The sequence below is a fragment of the Temnothorax nylanderi genome, unplaced genomic scaffold (genome assembly GCF_030848795.1).
Source record: "Temnothorax nylanderi isolate EJ_2023f unplaced genomic scaffold, tnyl_v1.0 TNYL_tig0250_pilon, whole genome shotgun sequence".
NCBI lineage: Eukaryota > Metazoa > Arthropoda > Insecta > Hymenoptera > Formicidae > Temnothorax > Temnothorax nylanderi.
Genome location: NW_027249312.1, coordinates 237,844 through 262,500, shown reverse-complemented (window position 1 = coordinate 262,500; position 24,657 = coordinate 237,844). Strand labels below are relative to the sequence as shown.

General features: G+C 37.4%; 2 protein-coding genes across 5 annotated transcripts in view; one reads left to right on the top strand and one right to left on the bottom strand.

Moving 5' to 3' along the window:
* The window catches only part of LOC139779911 (uncharacterized), a 1,476-nt gene extending 843 nt beyond the window's left edge, over positions 1 to 633 (top strand). The window contains exon 4 of the mRNA XM_071718406.1: positions 79 to 633. Coding sequence (XP_071574507.1) covers positions 79 to 476 — 398 coding nt within the window. The 3' untranslated portion in view covers positions 477 to 633. The remainder of the gene's footprint in view (positions 1 to 78) is intronic.
* Positions 603 to 24,657, bottom strand: part of LOC139779910 (putative nuclease HARBI1) — a 76,660-nt gene continuing 52,605 nt past the window's right edge. The window contains exons 4-6 of one of the 4 annotated variants that reach the window (XM_071718403.1): positions 1,394 to 1,746; positions 1,164 to 1,317; positions 603 to 1,097 (exon numbers count right to left, since the gene is read on the bottom strand). In XM_071718403.1, coding sequence (XP_071574504.1) covers positions 716 to 1,097; positions 1,164 to 1,317; positions 1,394 to 1,746 — 889 coding nt within the window. In that variant the 3' untranslated portion in view covers positions 603 to 715. Of the gene's footprint in view, positions 1,318 to 1,393; positions 1,747 to 1,829; positions 2,807 to 24,657 lie in introns of those variants that run through there. The other 3 variants (XM_071718404.1, XM_071718405.1, XM_071718402.1) reach the window with 3 other exon arrangements.

The window sequence follows — 24,657 nt, the reverse complement described above, 5'->3', positions numbered from 1 at the left end:
TAAAATGATTTCTTTTTAATTTGTTAATCGTGAAACACATAAAAAGACATTATTTGACATTATTATTTTTAATTTTAGATAATAATGCTCAATATCGTCCAGAGTCCGTAACAAGACCACTATCTAGTTGCAGTAGTACCAGCTCGTTTTCGTCAACTCCCACAAGTTCAAGAGCAATGATTTCATGTATGAAGCCAACACCAAAAAAAATTGTGCCTCCAATGGACGATTTCGCAAAGAGAAAAAAAATGAAAAGTACTCAGTTAGACGAACAACTTTCAGAGGCAGGTACTGTAATATCTGATGCGATGAATACCGTATCAACACTGATTACAAGTACAGTAAATAAAAATAAAGAAAAGGATGGGTATATGCTTGCAATAGAAGAAGGATTAAAACATGTGCCCGGAAAATGTAGAACCCAATGCATCATCGAGGTGCTTCAGGTTATCCAAAAATATGAAATTAGAGAGTAAGATTACTAACAAATTAGAAACTAAAGTTTTGTCACAAAACATTTATACCAAAAAGTACAAAATTAGAAAGTATGATTGTCAATAATGATAAGATTGTTAAGGGAGAGAGAGAAATTATAGAATAAGTTTTTTTTACCAAAAAGTATATACAATTTTATTAAAGATTTATGTACTATTTTTAAAGACGCAATAAAGATATGTGCAATGAAAAGATTAAAGTTGTAAGCCAAGGAATTTGTTTATATCATTTCCCACTGCCATGGAATGCTACCGTCATCAGAAACAAAGTATTGGGCTAAGATGTCACGTTGCCTCATTGCTGCAACCGAACCAATATTCGCACCAACTCGTCCTACTCGATTAATTGCAGAATGTTGTATCGAACTTCGCCAAACTCCTTCGATAAGTTCACCATTAGGACCTTCCCGATCTATAAAATCTTCTTGTATGTAGCGATTGTTTAAATAATTTGTGCTTATAATAAAATTATGAAGACAACATGTGGCTTGTACAATTGCTTCAACAGTTTCTAGTTTGAAACAAATTGATCCTTGGAAAATTTGCCATCTTGCGACAAGAATTCCAAAGGCATTTTCAATTATTCGTCGTGCTCTTGATAATCTGTAATTAAATATACGCTGTTGATTATCAACTAAATTTCTCCTTGCATACGGTCGCATCAAATACTTTTTTAGAGGAAATCCTTCATCACCAACAAGAGCAAAGGGTACAGCAATGTTAGTATGTGGCAAATAAAGTTCTGGTGGTAAAGACACAGTATTATTCTCCAATGCGGTACTCATTTCAGTGTTAGACCAGATGCCGGCATCGTTCAGTGAGCCTAAAGAACAAGTATGTATATAATTATGAGCTAAATATATAATTTTAATTAATTTCAAATAGTTTAATCAATTTACCGTAATCGCCAATATCCAACCATGTAAAACGATAGTGAGCATCACAAATAGCCATTAATACAATGCTGAAACTGCCTTTATAATTATAAAAAGCGCTACCAGATCTTGGAGGAGCTTTAATTCGTATATGCTTGCCGTCAATAGCCCCTATGCAATTTGGAAAATTCCAAAGAGAATTGAAGTCATTCGCTATTTGCAACCACTCATTTTCTTCATTTGGGCATCTCAGATACAGTGGTTGTAAAACATCCCATATTGCCTTACACACTTCAGGAATAATACTGTACATGGTTGATTTTCCTACACGAAAATGCCATGCTGTGGTTGCAGCACTATCTCCATGAGCAAGATAACTAAAAATAAGAAATAATTATTGAATAAAATGCGCCCTGATATTATTTACAAAAAAATATATTACAAAATTTAATATTATAACCTCAATGTAAGAGCGAGACGAAGTTCTGTCGCCAAAGGAGTTCTGTGACTCCTCTTTTCGAGCTTCGGTTTCAATAAATTGTGCAACATGTCGAATTGTTCAACAGACATCCTTGTGAACTTGAATAGCTCTTCGTGATCACTTGCTTTGAAATATTTAAATAAATTCTGATGAGCTCCAAAATTGTGTCTCATTTCTACGGAAAGATGAGGTTTTACCCACCATCTTCGAGAGAGCTTATGTTTTTTCTTTAAAATTGTTCGTATTCTTTGAATTTGTGTCCAAGCCAATAATAAATTATTATAAACCGCAACCAATTTAGTAATATCCATTATGATGTCCACAATTTCGACTCCAACCAAGCATTAACCTATAAACCTCCTATCTCGAACTGATAAACCACCGTAACGACTAACGACACCCAACTCGATTGTAGATTGGTATGTCGAACAAACGGCTACGACATACGGCTAGCGACATCCGACAAGCGTCTTCCGACTGATTGTAGACGGGGCTTTACGCAATGCGATAGTACAATTCTCTCCCGTCCCGCGACTTGTGTGCGTCGCCGCGGCCTCATGCCGCGCGGGGCGAATTTCGACACCCACGCGCGACCATTGTGCAGCGCGGGCCGCTAGACAAAAGAGCCTTTCCACCTCTTTGCCATAGCTGGCATAAATTGCCTCGTACATTGCGCCTGACTTGGACGGATCTTTCGCAAAACTGCGACGATCTTTCGAGACAAACGTTCGTAAATTTTATTTTTCGAGTTTATTCGAATCATCGCGTACAAAACTGCAGTTTTATTACACTCTTTCGTAGTCAAGCGTAAAATTTTGAACATAATAGTTTCTGTAATGACATCTATAACTTTAAATAACGTTATACAACTTTCTCGTTTATATCCAGGGCATTTCACTTCGAGCGTATTACGACGAGCTCTTTGGTCAACTGAACTTCAGATTCAAACTTCAGAATCAAACGGATTACAAACAAAACCACTTTCTTCAGCTGATTTTAAATGACGTTTGCTTTACAGAGAGTTACAATTTAAAGCTTAGTTATAAAAATACGTAATATTAAAGATAAAAGATTTAAAAAAAAGAAACTGTGATAAGTTATCACTGATAACTCTCCACGATATTTTCACTAAAAAAATCGATTCTAAGTTTATCAGAGAGTTTGTGTTAAAAGATAATGCACGGGATGAACTGTAAACTGAAGGAATGACAAGATGAAGAAGACGGAATAATGACGCGTAAAAAGCGCGTATGAAATAACACATGGGGTGGTGGATCCCGACATCCTCCCCAAGTCCTGGAACTGAGCCCCCGCGTCGCGGGATTACGACGCCCACGCAGCGCCCAGCTGCCGGTCGTACATAGAAAGGCTGTCGGAACGACTAATAGACGACGACGACGACGACTAACAATTTCCTAGTGACCCACATCGCGCTCTCGATGCGGTCCCACTCCCACGTACATAAATATGACTCTGTCTCTCTTCAATTGCATCTGTATCTCTCGTGGCAGCGAACAAATACACGCAATACGACCGCCGCGAAACCATGAATTCTAATGATATCTCGAATCGATTAGAAAGTTCATTTGTTCTTTTCTCGATCTTGTCAATGCAATTCATATATATAGGGGTAAAAAATAAAAACATGTTTTAATACTTTAATAACGTAAAGAATCGTTTTGCTAACTATAATATACATTATTATGTATTGAATTATATTATCTATTATATTTTCATAATTAAGTATCCTATTATCGAGGTATTATTTCGATTAAAAAATTTTTTTATCGTTATGTTAGGAATGAAGGTGGCAATGTGGTTTAGCGGTAAAGCGCCAGACTTGTAACCACGAAGAACCGGGTTTGAGTCTACTTGATCACAGAAATTTTAATATTCTAAGCAATCTAAACTGTAGTCCTCTACACGAGAAATTAACGGAGGACTTTCGTGCGAAGAAATTGGGCTCCGTCTTTCGGAAGAGACATTAAGCATTGGTCCATACATAGCTGGCAAATGGCTATGTGCACTCCTCCATTTGCCACCATGCTAGGGTGCTGTGAGCCAACCACCCGCACATCTGAATTTAAAGCGATTACTGAAACATCTTAGGAGGCCTTATATTCCACTTGAGAATTAAAGGAATTAATCATGCTAGTAACAATAAATCGATTAAAAGGTGCTTCTTTTTAAGGAACCGTACCGACAAGATGGGACCGGTATCTCCCTGTACTAGTACAGGGTAAATCGTAGCGAATGCATCTTCGACTTAGCACTGTGTTGTAGGTACTGCAACCTTACTTGCCTACGTATCGCCTGAATAACGTTCAAGAGGTCAGTTTTTTACCTCCCCAACACTTTAAGATACTATTACGTTGTTACCTGCGAGACGCAACGTAATAGTATCTTAAAGTGTTGGGGAGGTAAAAAACTGACCTCTTGAACGTTATTCAGGCGATACGTAGGCAAGCAAGGTTGCAGTACAATAGTGCTAAGTCGAAGATGCATTCGCTACGATTTACCTCTACTCAAGATGGATCTTTGTTTAAAAAGAACGGATCTTTGTTAAAATAATCATAACCAAATAGTGCTAATATCAAAAGCGATGATTGGTTCAATTTTCAAAGGAGAAATTTAAAATTGTAAAAATATTGGAAAAATATAAGAGCTAGTATTTGAGAAGGATGGAACCCATTAGATGATTAGATAGAAGTGTCGGACAATATTTTGGGAAAAATTATAGAAACCTCTTCTTATCTTAAAGGTAAGATGTATAAGACATAACGCAATAAAAGATCAAATATTGCATTAAAGATATGAAATATCATATCCATACACTGATGAGAAAAAAGCCTAAAAAAATTTAGTCCGATACGAGCAACTAAACATGTTAGTTAGTTAACTAAACATTAGTTGTTTCAACAATTATTAAGTTGCGCTAAAAAAGGTATAATGCATTCATGTCAACCTTTAAATTTGTTTAATCAAGAATTAATTCATTCAACTAATGGTTTAGTTGAACTAACTAAAATGTTTAGTTGCTCGTATCGGCCGACTGAATATTTTTTGGGATTAACAAATATTTTTTCTCAGTGTAGTATATTTGATCCTTTTTGTTAGAGAACCGTCTTGACACTTTTTTGAAAATATTAGAGATCTTAAAATTCTGCAATAGAATAGCAGTTTCAATACATAACAGCGTCCGTCCATATCGTGACGCAAATTCACGAAGCAACACACCTCCGATCACCGTAAAAGCACGTGCGAGCGTACACGTTGCCCCGTCGCGAACGCGCGTCTGCACCTGCAACGATTCGGAGGATCCAGCTGCGCGATCCGACGCTCGGCTAACGTGTCTTTCTGTTTATCGTCCCTCTCTCGTACACTCTCACCACCGCAATGCGAGTATTTTCAAACTGCAACCGACATGACGGACAATTGCGACAATCGACCTTCGGGAGCAACGAAAGGCTCGCTCGCCGTTTTGCAATGAATCATCGTGTGCAGCCGGTAATTTCCGATTTAACAAAGAGCGTTCTCTTTGTCAAGTCTCTGTAGCGATCGTAATCTATATGTCATACTTATGAGTTTATTTTCGTTATTGATCACACGCAATATTATAATATATCATTATATATATATATATTATATATATTATTTTCTTTCATTTTATATTTATATTTTAGTCCTTCCTGTTTTATACTATGTACTCTTAAAATTCGCGTATTCCTTTAATTTATTCATTGTGCTGAAGAAGACCAAGTAAGATCAAAACATCCATAATGTTTTTATTAATCTTTGGACAATAAATTATTATTGAACAGTTTTAACTTATAACAATCTATATTTGATCCGGTTTAGCCTCTTGACTCTCATGTTGTGTTTATAATATATCGTACTATTCTACAATATATTCTATAATTCTATAATATATCGTACTTTCTACGTACTGCTCTGTGTCTGTCATTATAAATAAAAGTTTTAAAATGGTTTTAAATCATACCAATTTTATTTCTTTGATATGATTTGAGCCCAAAGATTAAATTTAATTTAAAATATTTTAAAAGTTTCACGTTGCTGCAGTTTTTAAGCTCTTAAATTAATTGGAATTTGACAAATTCTGCCCTCAGTAGTCGTGCTACATATTTTCGTCTTAGCAACATCGGGTTAAATTCGTATGCAACACGTATGTACCAAATTTGGCTTTGACGTGAGATAATTCCAGCGTCGAATTAGAGCAGCGGTGGCTCTTAAGACTGCACGTCGTAAATTGCAACAGAGAACGACGAGCGAAGGGTCCGACGGGGCTCTCGCAATAGCGCATTGTCGTGTCGCCGGGGCTGGAAAGATTGTCGGCGGTCTCTCTTTCTCTCTCCTCTTACCACGCGATGCAGCGTATGCAACGGTACCTCCTACTATCACGTCGAAAGAGCCGCAGACTCGAGACTCGAGTCGAGTCGAACCACGCTGCACGGTGTGGAACAGCGCGGCGTGATGGACAATGGATGAATGCAAAGCCGCGCGCGCGCGCGCGGTTGCATAACGGACTACGCGAACTAATTCTCGCTCGGCGGAGCGACAAGGAACGAATGAACGAACGAACGAACGGTTCACGACCCGAAATCGTGGCGCTATCTCCGGCCTTCTTAAAATAAATCTGAAAACGTAAAAAAAAAGTCGAAATGCCGCTCCGAGATAGCATCCGGACAGATAAGCGAAGTTCGCGTATGTACTTAGCCTACTCAGACAAGGCTACGAATTCGCGGCTATCAAATTATCTTCGACGCGACGCGATGTAGAGCCGAAGGCAGCACTCTGAGGAGCCCGTTGATAGATATTGACGTAATAGGGGAGACCGGGGCTAGACCGTTAGTTTTTTTTCGGTGCCGATTTTTAACAACAAAATAAATAATTGTAGTTAAATGTGGTATACCACTGTAAAGAGTAAACCTTTAGCTACAAAATTTATACAGGAAATTTTTATCTACGTCGCTTTGTTTAACCGGTATAGAGCAAAAACGACAACGGTGCAAAAATTGAAATCTCAAAAATGCCGGGGTTGAACCGCCACCCCCCGGGGTTAATCCGTTACACTGCATTTTCAATACATATACGTACATCTAATCCTGAAAAATGATAGGATACATTTTAATAATTGTTTTTTAAGAGAAAAATAAAAATTTATTTCAAATTTTTATGCAAAACATTAAAAAATAATTGTTTTACCTATTCCATAAAACAATTAAGGCACGTGAATACAGAGGTTAACCAAATCGTAAACTCCCCAACGGCACGTCACATTGTCAACGCGGGCAACCACGGGGAACACGCGTGACGGCGTTCCGGTGCCATAGGATCAGCGCGGACCCTCGAGCAACCTAACCAAGCCGCGTTTCTCGCGGGTAAGCGATAAATAGCGACAGGGGGGGTTAGAAAAGCTCGCGGTGGAGCGCGACCATTTTACCGACTCGACGGCGTCCTCGCGCCGATTCCTCGACGCGCCGACGACGACGACGACGACGGCCACGACCACCACGACGACGACGGCCACGACGACGATGACCACCACGACGACGACGATGACCACCACCGACACCACCACCACTACAACGGCGGCGACAATGACGCCGAGACGATGCGGCGAACGCTGGACGATGCGGTCGCACGCGCGACTGTCACTGACACAATGACCAACAACGACGATCTACCGCGCGCGCGGCATGTCAACTCTCGCGCGGAAATCGCGGGATCTCAGAGCCGTGCCGTGTCTCGCCGTACCTCGCCGACGTGCCGTGAGCGCAAGCGATCTCAAAAACAACGGTCCGCCATCTTTTCGGTCGGCCAAAACACCCGTTTTGCGACGATACGTGCGTACCATTTCCCTCCTACACAAATTGACGCACGTGCAAGGGAAGACAGAATCACGCTCGAGGGAAACCTAACCTGAAATCGCCGTGAGCTGAAGTCGTGCGCCCGGCGCGCCACAGTGACGAGACTGGCGGACCAGCCCCGGGTGCTTACTGGCGGATAAGCCCCAAACATAAGTTTCAGGTTTGATCGCCCACGAAATATTAGACATCAACGATAATGAAAAAACTACATTGAATTCGTGTTCAGCATGCATTACTCTTTATAATCACGTACCTCGAGATTTGGAGAGCAAATATTATTGCAGATATTACAATATTTCCACGCGCAGAAAATTTCACTTTCACCTTCCGAAAACACGTTTGCTCTCGTAAAAATCATAACACGGCAGGTAACCTGCCGAAACTCTGTTGTTCACATGGGTACCATAAGCAGCGTTTACAATTTTAATAGCGAGTTCGCACAATATACAGGTTCCGAGATATTTGATTTGGCGGATTTACCCCGTTAGCGGTCTAGCCCCGGTCTCCCCTACATATATACACGGAGAGAATTTTCTCTTAAAATTTACCCTGAATCATGGTAATTGTGGGACAACATGTACCACCAAGAATTTTATGCGAGCTATTCTGATTAATATCTAACATAATAAAAAATATTAATATCTATTACATTAAAATATAAAATGTTTGATTAATTTTACTAAAATATATCTAGGAAATTTCAATAATTTTTCAAAATTTACCAATCTGCTTGGTAATTTTTATCACGTTGTTTGTAAAATGTCTTTTGTATATTTTAAAAATTCCTTGGTTGCCAAGTTGTCCCAAGTTTGTAGTGAATTTAAGGGTAAAATATAACAAAAAATTCTCTCCATGTAGATAGGACGTTTCTCAATTGTTGAAGCGACTTTTCTTGAGAATCAAAAGTTGTAAAATGTAAAAAGTATAAAATCTCTGATAGCTGATATTTATCTATAGCGTAAGTAATTATATGTATCTGTATAATGATGTGATGAATATTGATATCAATTTTTCTTTTTTAAATTTTTAACGTTGCATTTATTGGAAATTAAATACGAAGCTTCCATTATGTAACAAAGCTCTGAATTAAAATCCGAGAAATATCAAGAATAATTCGATATTTCTCCAAATCAAATTTCGTACTTAAACGCTTACCATAGACCTGTTAAAGATGTCGGTCTTTTTTTCTTTTGATTTTCGATATTAAATATCTTAGAAAACAAGTCTAAATATTTCTGTCAGGGCAAGAAACGCAAGTAATCTCCAAGAACGAAGAATGATATTACTGGGCCAATATTATTGTTTATACGGCTAAAAATAAAACAACTGCGGTATGTACACGTGCACCCGAGTGCAACGACAGATGCATCTCTGCGTAGCACGCGCCAACCATGCAGGTGTGTGTACCACGTGGTGTACAACGCGCGCGGCTAAATCTTGCCGGACAAGGTGTTCGTTGGTGCGGATACGAGCTCTTCGGTCGTACACTCCCACCACACTCTCTCGTAATCTCGTTAATCTCCCCTTGAACCGATCGAATAAACCCGCATTATCTCGATCACCCAATAATGATTAAAATGTTAAATAATAAAAAGCACAAAGATTATTTATATCGAAAAACAAATTATTAATTATATTATTTAAGAAATAATAATCATTGCGCCGGACAGCATGGATGCTTCAATCATCATTGATTACATTTCGGTCCGTTTCCCATTTGCTAGAAATGAGATTGGGGATGGGATCAATAGATTAATATTATAATCAAGTACAATATGTACTTACAAATCCGAGTCCAATCCAATAATCAAGTTTTATTTTCTAGAATTCGAGTAATATTCATAAGAAATAATATTTCATACATTATCTCTGCAAAATATAATCGATCCCGACTAGTTTCGAATTTTAAAATAAGTACCTACAGGATTCGAAATGTACTTGACCTACTTAATAAATAGGTTTTACTGTAAAGATTCGAATCTTACAAGTAGTACTCGAACTATAAAAATAAACGTGTTAGTTTAAAGAATGTAATGTGTAAATAAATATTTTAAGCAACTTTTATTCTAAATTTTTAATATCTAATATTTTTATTATATTTGATTTTAACGATTGACATCTAATATTTGTAATTATCAAAAATATTCATAAAAGATTCGAACATATTTGATATATATATATATATGTATATATAGGGGAGACCGGGGCTATGTGTCCACGCTTTACGCTTTTTTCAAGTTTACTAAAAAACTAATAAAGATATTTGGCTAAAATTTTAATGGTATAACCTTTCAACCTTGCTATTAAAAAAAAACATAATTAGAATCGTTGATCTTTTAATATTTTAAAGAGGCGAATTTTTTTAGTGGACAAGTCAAGCGTAGGCAGATAGCCCCAAATGCGGGGTTATCTGTCTACATTCGAGGGGCTATCTGTCCACATAATAAAAAACACATTATTTATATTAATTTCTATACTTATTTATAATATTATTTATTATTAATATATAATATTGAAAAAATTGCCTAGTCGTTGGAGTCAGAGAAGTAATAGACACTTTGTGTAGATTTTTTGACAAGTTTTCTGCGTAGAGCTGACTTTTCTTTATATACGGTGGCATCAAACTGATTTTGAGTCCGTTGCAAAATCATTGTGATGAGTTTCTTTTGTCCCCTCAATTCTTTAATCTTTTTTTTATTTGGGGCCTTTACTTTATCCTCGGCAGCGTTTGAAATAGAAAATACTCAATAATTTAAGACAAACTCATATATTTAACTTGACGTGTATTTTTAAAATAAAAATTTGGTGACGATTCTTGAATCGCAGGATCAAATAGTTGCTCGTAGGTCACTTTTTTACAATAGCGAGTAAGAGCCCGAACATTTATTCCAAAGTCTAACGCTGTTTTTACGAAAAGATTCTCGCTCAATTTTTATTCTTTTAATCGCTCTAAATATCGTGAGGAAGTAATGTTCAAATTTATAATTTGCATACTTAAAAATTATGAGGAAGCAATGTGCAAGTTTCTACTTGCCCACTAAACTATGAGGAAGCAATGTGCAGGTTTCTACTTGCACACTTTTTTTATTGTGATAAAGCTTTATTGCAACTAATATCTGTTATACTAATATCTGTTATACTAATATCCGTTATACTAATATCTGTTATACTAATATCTGTTATACTCTTACAAAAATCAATTAATTAAATAATTAATGTTTTTACTAAAATGATCTCTATTAATTGCAGATATATCTTATTTCCATTTTGTTCAATACCAACCTTCTTTTAATAATACTCTATATAAAATTACATGTATAACTTATACATGTAACTTTTTAAGCAGAAATTGGTAACCCCTTCACCGATCCTCGCAAAATTCAAAACAACCTTCCTTTAATGATAATCTATATAAAATTACATGTATATCTTATACACTTTTTAAGCAGAAATCGGTAATCCTTTCACCGATCATCGCCAAATTATACACTTTTTAAGCAGAAATCGGTAATCCCTTCACCGATCCTCGCCAAATTCAAGATAAAACTGAAGAATATAACAGAATTAGAAAAAACCCGATATCTCAAAATTTGCGGAAGTTAAAGCAACCACAGACATTTCTCCAAATATTATAGACCTTTGATCGCGTATAAAGCTGGGTCTAATCAACAAAATCTTAAAGAATTATATATGAAATAGGGGTAGAAAAGACTGAAGAATATAATAGAATTAGAAATAACCCAATATCTCAAAATTTGCGGAAGTTAAAGCTACCACAGACATTTCTCAAAAATTCAAAATTTTGTATAAAGAAAGAAACTTTTTACCGATTATCGCCAAATTCAATACCAACCTTCTTTTAATGATACTCTATATAAAATTACATGTATAACTTATACATGTGATTTTTTAAGCAAAAATCGGTAACTCCTTTTCACCGATCCTCGCCAAATTCAATACCTTCCTTAAATGATATTCTATCCATCAAAAATTAAGCTCGATATCTCAAAATTTACAGAAATTAGAGCAACCCCGGACATTTCTAAAAATAGCCAGAAATTGGTAATCCCTTCACCGATCCTTGCTAAATTCAACACCAACCTACCTTTAATGACACTCTATCTATAAAAAAAAAATTAAGCTTGATATCTCAAAATTTGCGGAAATTAGAGCAATTACGTAGATTTTTTTAAACAGAAATCGATAACCCCTTTATTATTAGCAATTTTTATTAATTCTATTATATTCTTCAGTCTTTTCTACCCCTATTTCATATATAATTCTTTAAAATTTGGTTAATTAATTCTTGAGTTATAAAAATTTCAGTAAACTTGGTTGTATTTTTTAACAGAAATCGGTAACCCCTTTATTATTAACAATTTTTATTAATTCTATTATATTCTTTAGTCTTTTCTACCCCTATTTCATATATAATTCGTTAAGATTTGGTTGATTAGTTCTAGAGTTATAGAAATTTCGGTAAATTTGGCACATACACACACACATACACACATACATACATACGGACGGACATTTTTTTTAATTCGATATTTCGACGTTTTAGAACACTCTGAATATTGTCTTCAAAAACTCAAAAAACAATCTTTTCTTTGGTTTCTTCTACCCCTATTTTATATATAATTCTTTTAAATTTGGTTGATTAGAGCCAACTTTATACGCAATCAAAGGTTCATATACGAATTTACGAAAACAAAGCTTCCTCTATGAGGAAGCAATACTATTCTTTTTAAATTTAACATATCTTTGAGATGCTGTGATGTAATTGTGTCCGAAATTATTTTTCTAATACCGAAATTAGTGGCTGCTATAATTTTGGTATTATAAGTATGGATCATGCCCCGGTCATGGCTTAATTGTCTAGATCATGCCCCGTTCTTGGCTTAATAGTCTGGTTCGTCCCCCGATCTTGACTTAATTGTCTGGATCGTCCCCCGATCTTGACTCAAATCATGCCCCGATCTTGGCTTAATTGTCTGGATCGTCCCTCGATCTTGGCTTAATTGTCCGGATCATGCCCCGATCTTGGCATAATTGTCTAGATCATGCCCCGATCTTGACTTAATTGTCTGGATCATGCCCCGATCTTGACTTAATTGTTTGAATCATACCGATCTTAGATCATGATTCGATTTAGACAATTAAGCCAAGAATATAATAAAACTATAAATAGCCCGATATTTCAAAATTTGCCACACATATTTCTAAAAAAATTATGGACCTTTGATCGCGTATAAAAATGGATCTAATCATTCAAATCTTAAAGAATTATATATGAAATAGGGGTAGAAAAAACTGAAAAATATAATAGAATTAGAAACAAACAACGTGGTAAAAATTACCAAGCAGATTGGTAAATTTTGAAAAATTATTTAAATTTCCTAGATATATTTTAGTAAAATTAATCAAACATATTTCATATTTTAATGTAATAGTTATTAATATTTTCTTTTATGGTAAATATTAATCAGAATAGTTCGCATAAAATTCTTGGTGGTACATGTCCCACAACTACCATGATTTCAGGGTAAATTTTAAGAGAAAATTCTCTCCGTGTAGGTAAATTATTAATAACCAAAAATAAAAGTAAATAGTTATTGCATTTATTGTATCCTGATAAAGTTGGGAGCTCCTCGGACCCCTATTCTAGGAGGGGACCTGAAGAGACTTAAGGGGGGAAACCACTATGACGGCCGGAAAAAGAATGCTATTTTCGTGAATTTTTTTCGCGAGAAATAATAAATTTAATGAAATTGGTTTTTCATTTCTTTAAAAGTACATATATTGAATATATTGCAAAAAAAATCATTGAAAAATATTAATATTTGCGCCTTTAGCGTGTGATACCGTGTACCTCCGCAAAAAAATTGTGGGTGCGCGGGCGCTTATGTTCCGTCAGAACGGAATGTCTAAAATAAAAAAATTTGGTGTCATTTTAACTATACGAATGGAGTTTCAGTTAAGCGTACGGATTTTTTTAAATATGAATCTTTAACAAAATTGCGCAGTTCTAAAAAAAAAGTTCGAAATTCAACCGAAAATTTTTTCACTTTTTTGTTTTTCAAAAACTAATTGTACAATAAAAGAATCGTACGCTTAACTAAAGACAATTTTGTTATAAACATTCTGTCCAAATTTCAAGTCATTCGGATAAAAATTGCCCGAGATACGCGAGCGCCCAGCTACAAAATTGTAGTTTCGAAAAAAACGCGTTTAAAGTTTTACAACTGATTATTTTATATAGAGTAATAGAGTAATCTTTTAATTTTTGTTCTTCTTTTGGCTCTAAACATACTACTATAACTTTTGTAGCCCATACATAATTTTTTCCAGCTGATCAAGCAATAAATGCAATAACTATTTATTTTTATTTTTTAGTTATTAACAATTTACCTAATTGTTTAAATGAGACGTATAAGGTCTCAAACGATGCAGAAAAGCAAGACACACATGTTAAAAAAAAAAGTGCTTTAAGTCGATTTTTGTGGAAAATACGCTTTAAAAACCAATGTTGATGGAATAAACAGTTTAATACAAGAGAACTCAAATGTTTAAAAATCCGCCGGGGGCACGGGTTTCCGTTATACGATCGAGCTGAGCTTTGGCAAGGATTATTTTTTTGCGAATTGGAAACATTCTGGGGGGTGCCGCAGAATAAAAGTCGAAAAATAAGGACCACCCTAATATATATATATATATACAATCGAATGTTCCGATTGACTCATCAACGCCCAGCTCAAACCCTTAAACCTAGAAATATAAAATTCGGGGAGTATATTCTTTCCATGACGTAAGCACCCACTAAGAAGGGATTTTTAGAAATTCGACCCCTAACGGGATGAAAAGGGGTAAAACGTGTTTCACGGATTCCTCAATATCTCTTAGGCCCGTTGAGATATCAACTTGGTTTTTGCTTATAAAGGGTTACCCATACAAATGCTTAAAAACATAATTCAAGATTTTGTCCTAATCAATCCCTAAAGGGGCAAATCTAAATTCGGAGATGAATTATAGAATCCTTCGCATACCGTAGCGAAGCACGGGTGTATCAAGCTAGTCTTACGTAAGATTAAAATATCTGCCGCTGTTATGCCGAAATTATGTATTACATCGACAGAGTTGGTCGAAATTATAAGTAGAACAGCACTAACAACCTACCTCGTCACAACCAGCTCCGACTTGCCATATTTAGATATTTTGATTATTGTTTAAACAAAAAAATGTTTTAAGACATTAACATAACTGGAAGTTATTACGTTTAAAGTAAAGACACAGTTAGAATTATGATATGATGACCAGATTTATAAATATAACATTTAATACATCACTGATTTATTTAACTTTTGGCTATACAAAACTAAAAATATTTTCTGTTTGTGAAAATACGTTACTCAGCCTAAAATAACTAATTGAAATATTATCGCAATGTTTTTGCGGAAATACTATATTTTTTATGCAATATTATCTTTTGTCACTTTTACAATAATTGCCGTGTTCCAACTTGCCCCATGTATCAACTAGCCCCGGTCTCCCCTATTTAATTCCATCGCTAGTATTTACATAGTTTGTCCGTCTTACAACGATACTATTATTGGATCGTTGCTCAACGACTCTCCAGCGACATCCGACAGGAAATAAAATATCAGGTCATCCTGTAAATAATGTCGTTTCCCATGTTGCGGTTGAAACATTCGTCACCTCAAATTCAATATTTTTTGAACGAGGAATCGAAAAATAGACGAATGATGAACAACATATTGTCGTAAATAATAATGGAAAATCCTTTCGTAATCGATTGTAAGTAGAAATTTATATACATTTGTCATTCAAAATTATTCTAGATAACCATATTACTTATAAAATACATTTTTCATGTTTCATCGAATCTAGAGATTGTCTTTTTATATTTTCTCTTTTTGATTAAATGAGAAAGTTTCATAATTAAAGCATAGCTAACGTCCATTTCCACCAATGCAGATTAACTTTAATCTTGGTTCAACTTACTTTATATAATTTTATAATTCTTAGAACTAGAAAAAGATAAAAAATAAGTTAAACCAAGATCAAAGTTAATCTACATTGGTAGAGATAAATAAAAGGGTTAAAAACATTTGTTTTACCTTCAAGTCCAACATCAATATCCATTTTTTTTTCGCTAATGATTTCTAGTTCATTTTAAACGCAAGGAATTTATATAATGTATCTGGCTTTAAAAATGTACAGCAATATTATACGAATTTTTTTCTACAATACAGTTTCGCTTCAACATGACACTCGATTATTGAAGGATGTTTGACATTGGCAGGAGCGTCCCGCAAGGTCTAGACTCTCGAAGAGCGGCGTTTCGTATGCGGGGACCTGCGATACAGTGATAAATTCGCGACCACCCGATAAAAACGGACGATTTCGACGTGGAGGCAGCCGTTTAGCGTCAGAGCGGAAAATCGTACGCCCGTATTTGTATTGTATTATATACGCATGCATGCATTATACATTGTCGAGAAAGATCGACGGAGGTGATAATATTGCGCATCGCTAAACGCTCGATAGCATTGCGATAGCCGGACCTCGAGATAGCAGCTAGCGGCCCTTCGCCTTCGTTAATTAACTTGAAAACTTAGTCGCCGTCGATCCTCAGCGGTCTCGGTTATTGACGCGGATTGCAGTTACAGCACTTGAGTATAACTGTTATTATTAGCGTATAATTCCCACATCATCGTCGTACAATCCTGTTTATCCTTAGTATTACTATTTCATAATTATCGCAATTATCTTACATCTTGTCAGTATTATACAATATCTCGATTATCTAAACGCTATAATTAAGAGAACGTTCGATTACTGCAATATTATCTCCATTACCGGGACGACGTAAACAAGTACCTTGTCGCAAGTACCTTCCTCAAATAATATCAAGTCGGAACTTTTTAAGTAAAAAAAAAACGGAATTGCTCCAAATATTAATAATGTATTTTCCATCATCCGCTCATTACCTGAGAAAACAAAATATATACTCCAATGTGGTGTCTACTTATTTTTATGTCACCACAGTGTATTGATCGGAAAATTGAATATTCTGTTAAACAGCGGGTAATAATGTCAGACTCCATTTGCGATAATAACAACAGAGAGCCCGACCCGGAGCATCTCACATCGCGCGTGTTCCGTGGAAAAAAAAAAGAAATGAGAACCGTTATGTTTCGCGGTCGCAGTCGTTCTCCGCGGCGCGGATACGCCTTTTGCACGTGCACGCTTCCTGTGCAACTGGTGGCATCGCGGTGTCTTTCGCTTAAAGGAAGGAAAGGGTCCGGGTCGCCGTAAACAGGTGATCGATACGTCTCGTTTACGTGCGTGCGTGCGTGCGTGCGTGCGTGACGTCCATTAATGGGACATGTGGGTACATCGATACGCGGAATCGCTCTCGCAAAGTCGCGGTATAGGGATGAAAGCAACTCGCGCTCGAGTATCGGATACTCCGCAATTAACGCGGTTTGCTGTCCGACATGTACACACAGACGCACACCGAGGCGTCCACGCACACCTGTTCAATTTCGCATCACCGTTTATCGCTCGCGTATTATCCTCCGTCGACTTTAATTTGTTCTCGCTTCGTTCGATACGAAGCGTATAAACAAGTCCGGGGATAATGCAATTACGACGTAATTTCCATAATCGAATTTTAGTATCGCGGCGCATCATCGGGGTCGCGTCGTATTTGCGCAAGACCCCGTGCGTGCATACGCACATAACGGTGCGACAATTATTTTTAGATTCGTTGAGTTTTGCATCGTATTATAATCCGAGGAGGAACGTTCTTTATTGCGCTTCTTGTTCGGACTTTGTTCAGTCAATTCGAGTGTTTACCACGATCCGCTGGCAGGTGATGCGCGCACACCTTTTAAGATACAACGGAATACATAAACATATTCCGATTGCGCGGCAAGGATCATCGCGCCGGCTCTATATCCGTGGTTACATCTGCAGGCGTGATAAAGGCCTTGCTGGACGGACGCTGTCGAACAAACCGACGCATCGTGTCGCATCTATACATGTAGATACATCGATCAAAAGATAAACCGTATAATACGACACCTTGAATATTCCACGTTGCATGTACTTCTAATGGAACGATGCAAATTTTTGTTATAATTTAATACGGAGGGCTTCGCATACCTGTGCTTTTTTCCATACAAGCGTAAAGGCGGACAAGTGAAAAATGAGGTAAATGCTTGCTTTTCTTCGCAAGAAATGCAAGTAACTGAAACGTAACAAATCTTTTCTTCGTCCAGTATAGGATAACGGGAGGGAATATGACAGTGTGGGGAATATGCCACTCGTTATGTTTAACAAAGCTACGGCTAAAAGCGCTCTTGTAAATACCATGAAATCATTCATATTAGTTCTATATCTGACGTTTTGCATAAGTTTTGTTCATTTCCTGGCAGTATTATAGTTTATATAAGGTAAGTACATTTTACAACGAGCTTTTTAGAACTTTCTTAATGTTTTATGTAAGTTAATCTTCAATCGTTACACTATTTATTATCGACTTATTTTAAAGACTATTTGTACTGTTTTTATGAATAAAGTAACTTTTGAAGTTAAATTACTACATGTTTGTATGTGGTATATTATCTTATGCTATGTGGCATATTACCCACATGGTTGGGCAATATGCCACTTTGCAACACTTTTGTATATTTCTTTCTTTTTAATAGTAAACAATCAAAATATTTTATTAAAATCATATACAAGTAACAGATAAAAGAATGAAAGAGGAGACCAGCATGTAAAGATACTTCAAAGAGAAAGAAAAATAAGGGGAAAATCAAATTTTTATTAAGTGTGGCATATTCTCCCCAGTTACCCTATATCTTGTTTTCTTAAGACCTGCATATTGTTGACACAAGAGTGCAGCGTCTTTCACGCAACAACTCGATGTATCGGAATCATTTGCTTATCGGACAATCGCAAATTAATCATTCTAATATATGCGGGGCCTTTTATACCTTTACACGCGGCAATAAAATATCTCACAGCGTTTAGGCTTAATGGGGGAGGAAGGGAAAGAAGGAGGAGGAGGGCGCGTGCCACAAGCACGTCCGGAGCGCAGCAAGTCGAGGATGCACCTGTCCACCATCTTGGTCCCACTCTCTCCGGGCCCGTATGGCATCTCGCGGTCGGTCGGCAGCAACAGCGGCGACGGCGAGAGGGCAGGAACCCAGAAGGGAGGAAGGAAGAGAACAGGAGAAAAGAGAAGGAAGAAAGGCGAAGGTGAGAGCGGGACGCAGGAAGCGCCCGAGACAGGATGTGGGCAGCTGTTTACCAGCTGGAGGATGATACACCTCGGCGTTGCGCGCTTACGAAACCTGTATACGTGGACCTTCGGGGCCCGTCGCCGCCGTCGCCGCTGCACGAGAAAGGAAGTATCGAAATTTCGACCCGATACCGCAATTTTCACGTCGTTCCATTACTTTTTACCTCAATTCCATTTTAAAAGTTTTTAAAACACTGATATATATCCGATATATATTGAATCCCGTCAGGCTTCCTTTTAGATAAATATCGAAAATATTGATGTTGTGTCTTCTCTATATATTTTTAAATTTATCTTGATCTAGTTTCTATATTTCGCGCCAATATCTTTGGAATATATTAGTTTATTTGATTCCTATTTATATATCTGCGCGTTTAGAAATATCGAAATCTCATCTTCAATAGAGTGCCTATTTTTTATTTCAATCTCATTCTGTATATACATTTTTAAGACGCTTTTAAGAACTCGCAATCTGTCGAACTGTATGTTTTCAGCGAAGTGGAAACGAAACGCGGTGGCAAGCAGGTGCGCGATCAGCGCATTCAGTTTTCCCATCGGGAAATTTATCGGGTACCCTCGATTTCCCCCATCTCGGTCTCTTTTCCTCTTCACAATACGCTTTTCACGACGCCCTTCCGGCAGCGAAACAGCCGTTTTTCGCCGCGATCTTTTCGAATGGTTCCCTTCACAAAGTAAACCACTAGCTAAGTTTTTGTTGGCTTCCACCTTTTTCGCTCCCTTCCTCCCCCTTCGCCTCCACCGCCTCCGCTTCCTCCTCCTCTTCCTCCCATCCTCGTCCTCCGGCTTTCTCTCGTCCGATCAGAATCCCTCTAACCGATCTCCGCTCGAAGGCGGATTCACATGATCAGATTCCCTTTGTACTTTTCAAAAATGCCCTGGAGCTGCACCTGGGGTGAACGAGACGAGGAGATAGTCCGTTCTTTGAAATCTTTAAATCCTCTCCTTTGGTATAATATTTATCTCGCTTCGCATCGTAATTTTCGTGTCATTTCTCAATTTATTTCTTATGCCTATCTAATTTCACCCATGCAAACCCTATCTTAATTTCTATTATACCTCCTCGGACGGTAAGCATAGAAATTTCGACAAGCTGCTTCACCTGGGACGAGAGCAAAGTGGTAGCAGCCTAAAGTTTCCTTTGAATCCTTCTCGATATAATATTTATCTTACCTTGCGTCGTAATTTTCGCGTCTTTTCTCAATTTATCTCTTATACCTACTCAACCTCTAATCATCTACTTTAACTTTTATCATTTCTCTTTAAAAGATAAACAGTTAAATATTGGAGTTTCGATATTGCTTCGAGCGAACGAGAGAATAAAGTAGTCTAAAATTCTACTTTCCTAAATCCCTGATATGATTCTATAAAATGCCTTGTCTTATTTTATATTGTAATTTTTATATTACTTTTCAATACTTCGTCCATTGACATTTTTTAATGATTACCTACACATGAAAAATTTAGTTTATTTTTATATCAATTTTGTCACTACTATTTCTTTTTACCTCTATTACATTTTGGTTCTTAAAACATTTTCTTTTTCCTTGTAAGGTACTTTCGAATTTCCTCGAGTACACGCAAATCTCGCTCGCCGTGATCTTTTGTCTCGCAGCGAAAGAGGGAAGGGAGAGTGGGCAAATCTCGATTTAATTCTAAACGACGGATCGGGGCCTCGTCGTCTTTTTCGTCGTCCTTCTCGCGGCCATTTTGCGTCCTTCTTCAGGCTACTCCCTTCCTCCACCGCATCCTGCGCCACCGTGGAATAAAATATTCTGCGGGCCCGCCGAAGGCGAGAGCACGCACGAAACTTCGCCTGTAAAAGGCGCCCACGTACAACAAAGATTTCGAGATGTAGGTGGCCTCCTAATTTTTTTATCGGTCGCTCTCTGCCCCCCTCGGGCCCCTTGTATTATACCCGCCCGTAGAGATTCCCATCCTGTCCTGCGGGACCTATCCAAGGGCTCATGCTATTAAGGCACATTTACATCGTTTTCTTTGGAATGTAGTCTTGTCACTAAGTTATAAAAAAATTTATACTTTAATCTATGTAATTACGATAAAAAATATACAAATGTAAATTTTTCTTTGGAAATTAAGTGCTAGTTGTGTAAAAATAACCAGCAATACGGTAATTGAAGACACAATAGCCACCTAATTGAATTAAAACTGTTCTTCCTGGAGTCTCCTAATCATCGCCATTAAGACAACAATTATCACGCGTAGACGTCCACCAGTGACACGGTCGCAGCATCCAGTAACATTGGCGAGAGGATACACAACCTAACCTAGCCCAACTTGCGTTCATGGTGGAAGGGAGAAGTGAGAGTACCATGTCGGGGTAGCTGGAAGCGGTGAAGGGAGATAACCGGCAGGATCCCATCGATTTTCGCGCATCGCACAGATGAATTCCACGCAAGTTCGCGTTCTCGCTGCACTTTCGACGCGAGGAACGCGGTCATTTCTCTCTCGTTTCGCGTTTATACGATATTTTCACGCCGGGCATATACGCGAGCCACTCATTTTTAAAGCGGTGCGCGCGGAGCGCGGTATTTCCAGATTGCTTTAAAATCCACTGTTTAAATCCACAAGAAACTTTATAATCTCTATCATGTTAAAGAGATTCAAAATTGAGAATGTAAATCCTATTTCATAGAAACTTTAATTCTGGAGTGCGTTAATAAACTGATATATAAAATTTGTGTATTTATATTTAACCGTTATACCACGGATAGAAAGGCGAACGATTCATCGCAATGGAAATATCTGAGAGAAATTATATTTGAAAGAAATGACGAATTTGGGATTGCACAAATGTCGTCCCGGGGACGAAGCGTCGAAAGGCAGCAAATAAACGGGTCAATACTCAGAACGCCACATCGGCTTTAACGCCCAACGACACCGAGGAAGGCAAACAGCCTCGAAGAGGGCGAGGGAGGATGTTCACCCCTTCGTGGTCGCGAAGCGGAAAAAATCGTCACCCTCCCCTTCGATCGGTGACAGAGAAAATTGCGATCGCTATATAAGAAGGATTTCAGGCAATATAAAACTGAACGTTGAAGACACAAAGTAAAAAGTTGAATATTCTATAAAATATAAAAAAGTATAAGGATTCTTTTAGCGAATTAAAGTTATTGGAAGATTATATCAAATTGAGTTCGAATTCAAATCAAATTCCCTTCGAAATCAAATCCAAACTCGCATTAAACGCGTCGGTAAGTTTACAACAGCGTGTGTTAGAGCGTCGAAATAAATATCCAAATATATAAAATCACAAATTAAAATAAAATTCGAGCTTAAAGTAAATTCTGCATTATGCACGCTAAATTCAGCTCAAACTCAATTCAATGAATTTGATTGAGCTCAATTCGAATCAAGGCTCGGGGCGGCGATTGCCGTCGTTGAAATTTATTGTTTCGCTTTGCGGATCGATGCGTGCCGAGATTCTTTCAAGGTTGCAAACGGCAACGGCGACCGACGACGCGACTGTGCGTTATCATCGGTCGCCGGTGCATCGTATCGCATGCGGCGCGACACGGCAAGTACCGTTGCATCGGCCCTGCAGCGGACAGATACCGAGAAAGAGGAGAGCGGAGAAAACAAGCGAGCGAGAGAAAGAGAGAGAGAAAGAGGGGGGAGGCGAGAAAGGGAGAAGGAGGGAGTTGAATGGAATAGCGAATTTACTCGGCGGAGGGAAATTACAGCTCTTTCCCTGCCGCGCTTCTCCTGCACGCTCCATCACGATTGTGCAATCGCCGTCAAAGATATCGACAAGCACGGAGAAAGGACGTCCGATAAGTTAGTCGTCTCGTTCCTAATACGCCAACTGATAAACTTTATGCCGCATTTTCATTCTCGAAACTAAAGCAGTAGAGCAATATCTAGTTAATTTAAACGTCCGGCTTTGAATTAAATTCTAATTTGTTGGGTCGTCGTATAAAATCCTGAAAGTGGTAACTTTATCAAGGGACATAATGTTAAAAGGGACACAAATGTTTGCTTTATTATTTCTTTACAAAAATAGCTTCTGTCAATGATTTTTTAAATTTAAAATACATTAGTGAAAACATACAGAAAACTGATGTACACTTTAAGTTTCTACACTCTTAAGCACAAATTTCTAAATTACAAATTTGTACCTCGAATTTGGAGATACTACGCGGTACATGCTTAAGAGTGTAAAATCGGATATGACGTTACAAAAATAATGCAATGTAATACAAATGTCATGTCCAGAAAAGAAGATAATGGATATCGGTATAAATTTAATATTTGTAATACAAAACACATTTACCTGTTTACATTGTTTTAACAATATTGTACGAATGATATTGACTCCGGATATTTTTATCGTTTTGCGCATTTAAATTTCCTACATTTAATTAAAGTGAAATTATGAGAACGGTTTCACATTTTTAAAAATACGAAGAACTACTAAATTTTTCAATTATGAGCATTATTGCTTCCCTAGAAAACATTTAAAAATAAAACTGTGGATACAAAGCTTACATCATGTGAGCAGTAACACTTAAGAGTATTTCTGCTCCCCTTAAAACGAGGGAATCTCGCGAAGGAAAAGAAGGGAGATGCGATCGCGAATATCGCTAAATCCAGACTGGAATCTCGCAAGGGGGAATGATATCCAGAGACAGAGGGTGATACGATAAACGACTCGTTCGTTCCGATCGGACAACGTGGGAGAAAGAGGGACGAGCATTCACAACCCTTCGCGGCGCATGAACGTTTCCGAGAACTGTCCCTTTGCGTAAACACGTGATCACTTTCACGGAAGTATAATACTTCTTCCTCTTTCCTGTGTCTATGAACGCGGATTATATCGCATCGATTTTAACTGCGTGCACTTCTCCATTGCGTGCGCACGTTGTCGATTATATGGCACACGTGTACAGCCGATTATATCAGAATGGTTGAAACTCTCTTTGTTTAGCAGATAACTTTTGTACAGATTTCAATGGAAGAAACATCGTGTCGCGGCAAATTATCTTTGCGCAATGTAATAATATAACTTTGACATTTAAAAGATGCTCCTTCTATATTATTACATTTCAATTAATTTGGCGTAAAGATATCCATCCTTCCTCAGTCCTATTACTCGTGTCCGAGCGTGGTGACTTCTCTTCATATACATGTGTTGCGCACGTAGATTATACACATTGTATATGGGACCTACAGTTTAACGTTGATTCCGAACGGCTATATTTTTTTTAGAGAAGTGTTTATGGCAAGAATACTCTCGGTGGTTTGCCATTGCCTTCCGAGAGGAGAACGAGCGAATATAATTTTTCTATCTCTACCGGGGCTCAAACCCGGGACTTTGGCTCAATAGACCAGTGCACTGTCTACTAGGCCACGCTCGTCCTCGAATAAAGATAATAGATAAAAATATAAGCATACCAAAATTTTATTAATGTTATACATAATGGTATACATATTTATATAAAAATTAAATATTAAAATAAATATCAGTACAGAAAAATAAATCATATGCATTTAATCTCGTTCGCTTTTGTCCTTTCTTATTCGTTTTATATTTCTTTTCAGACGG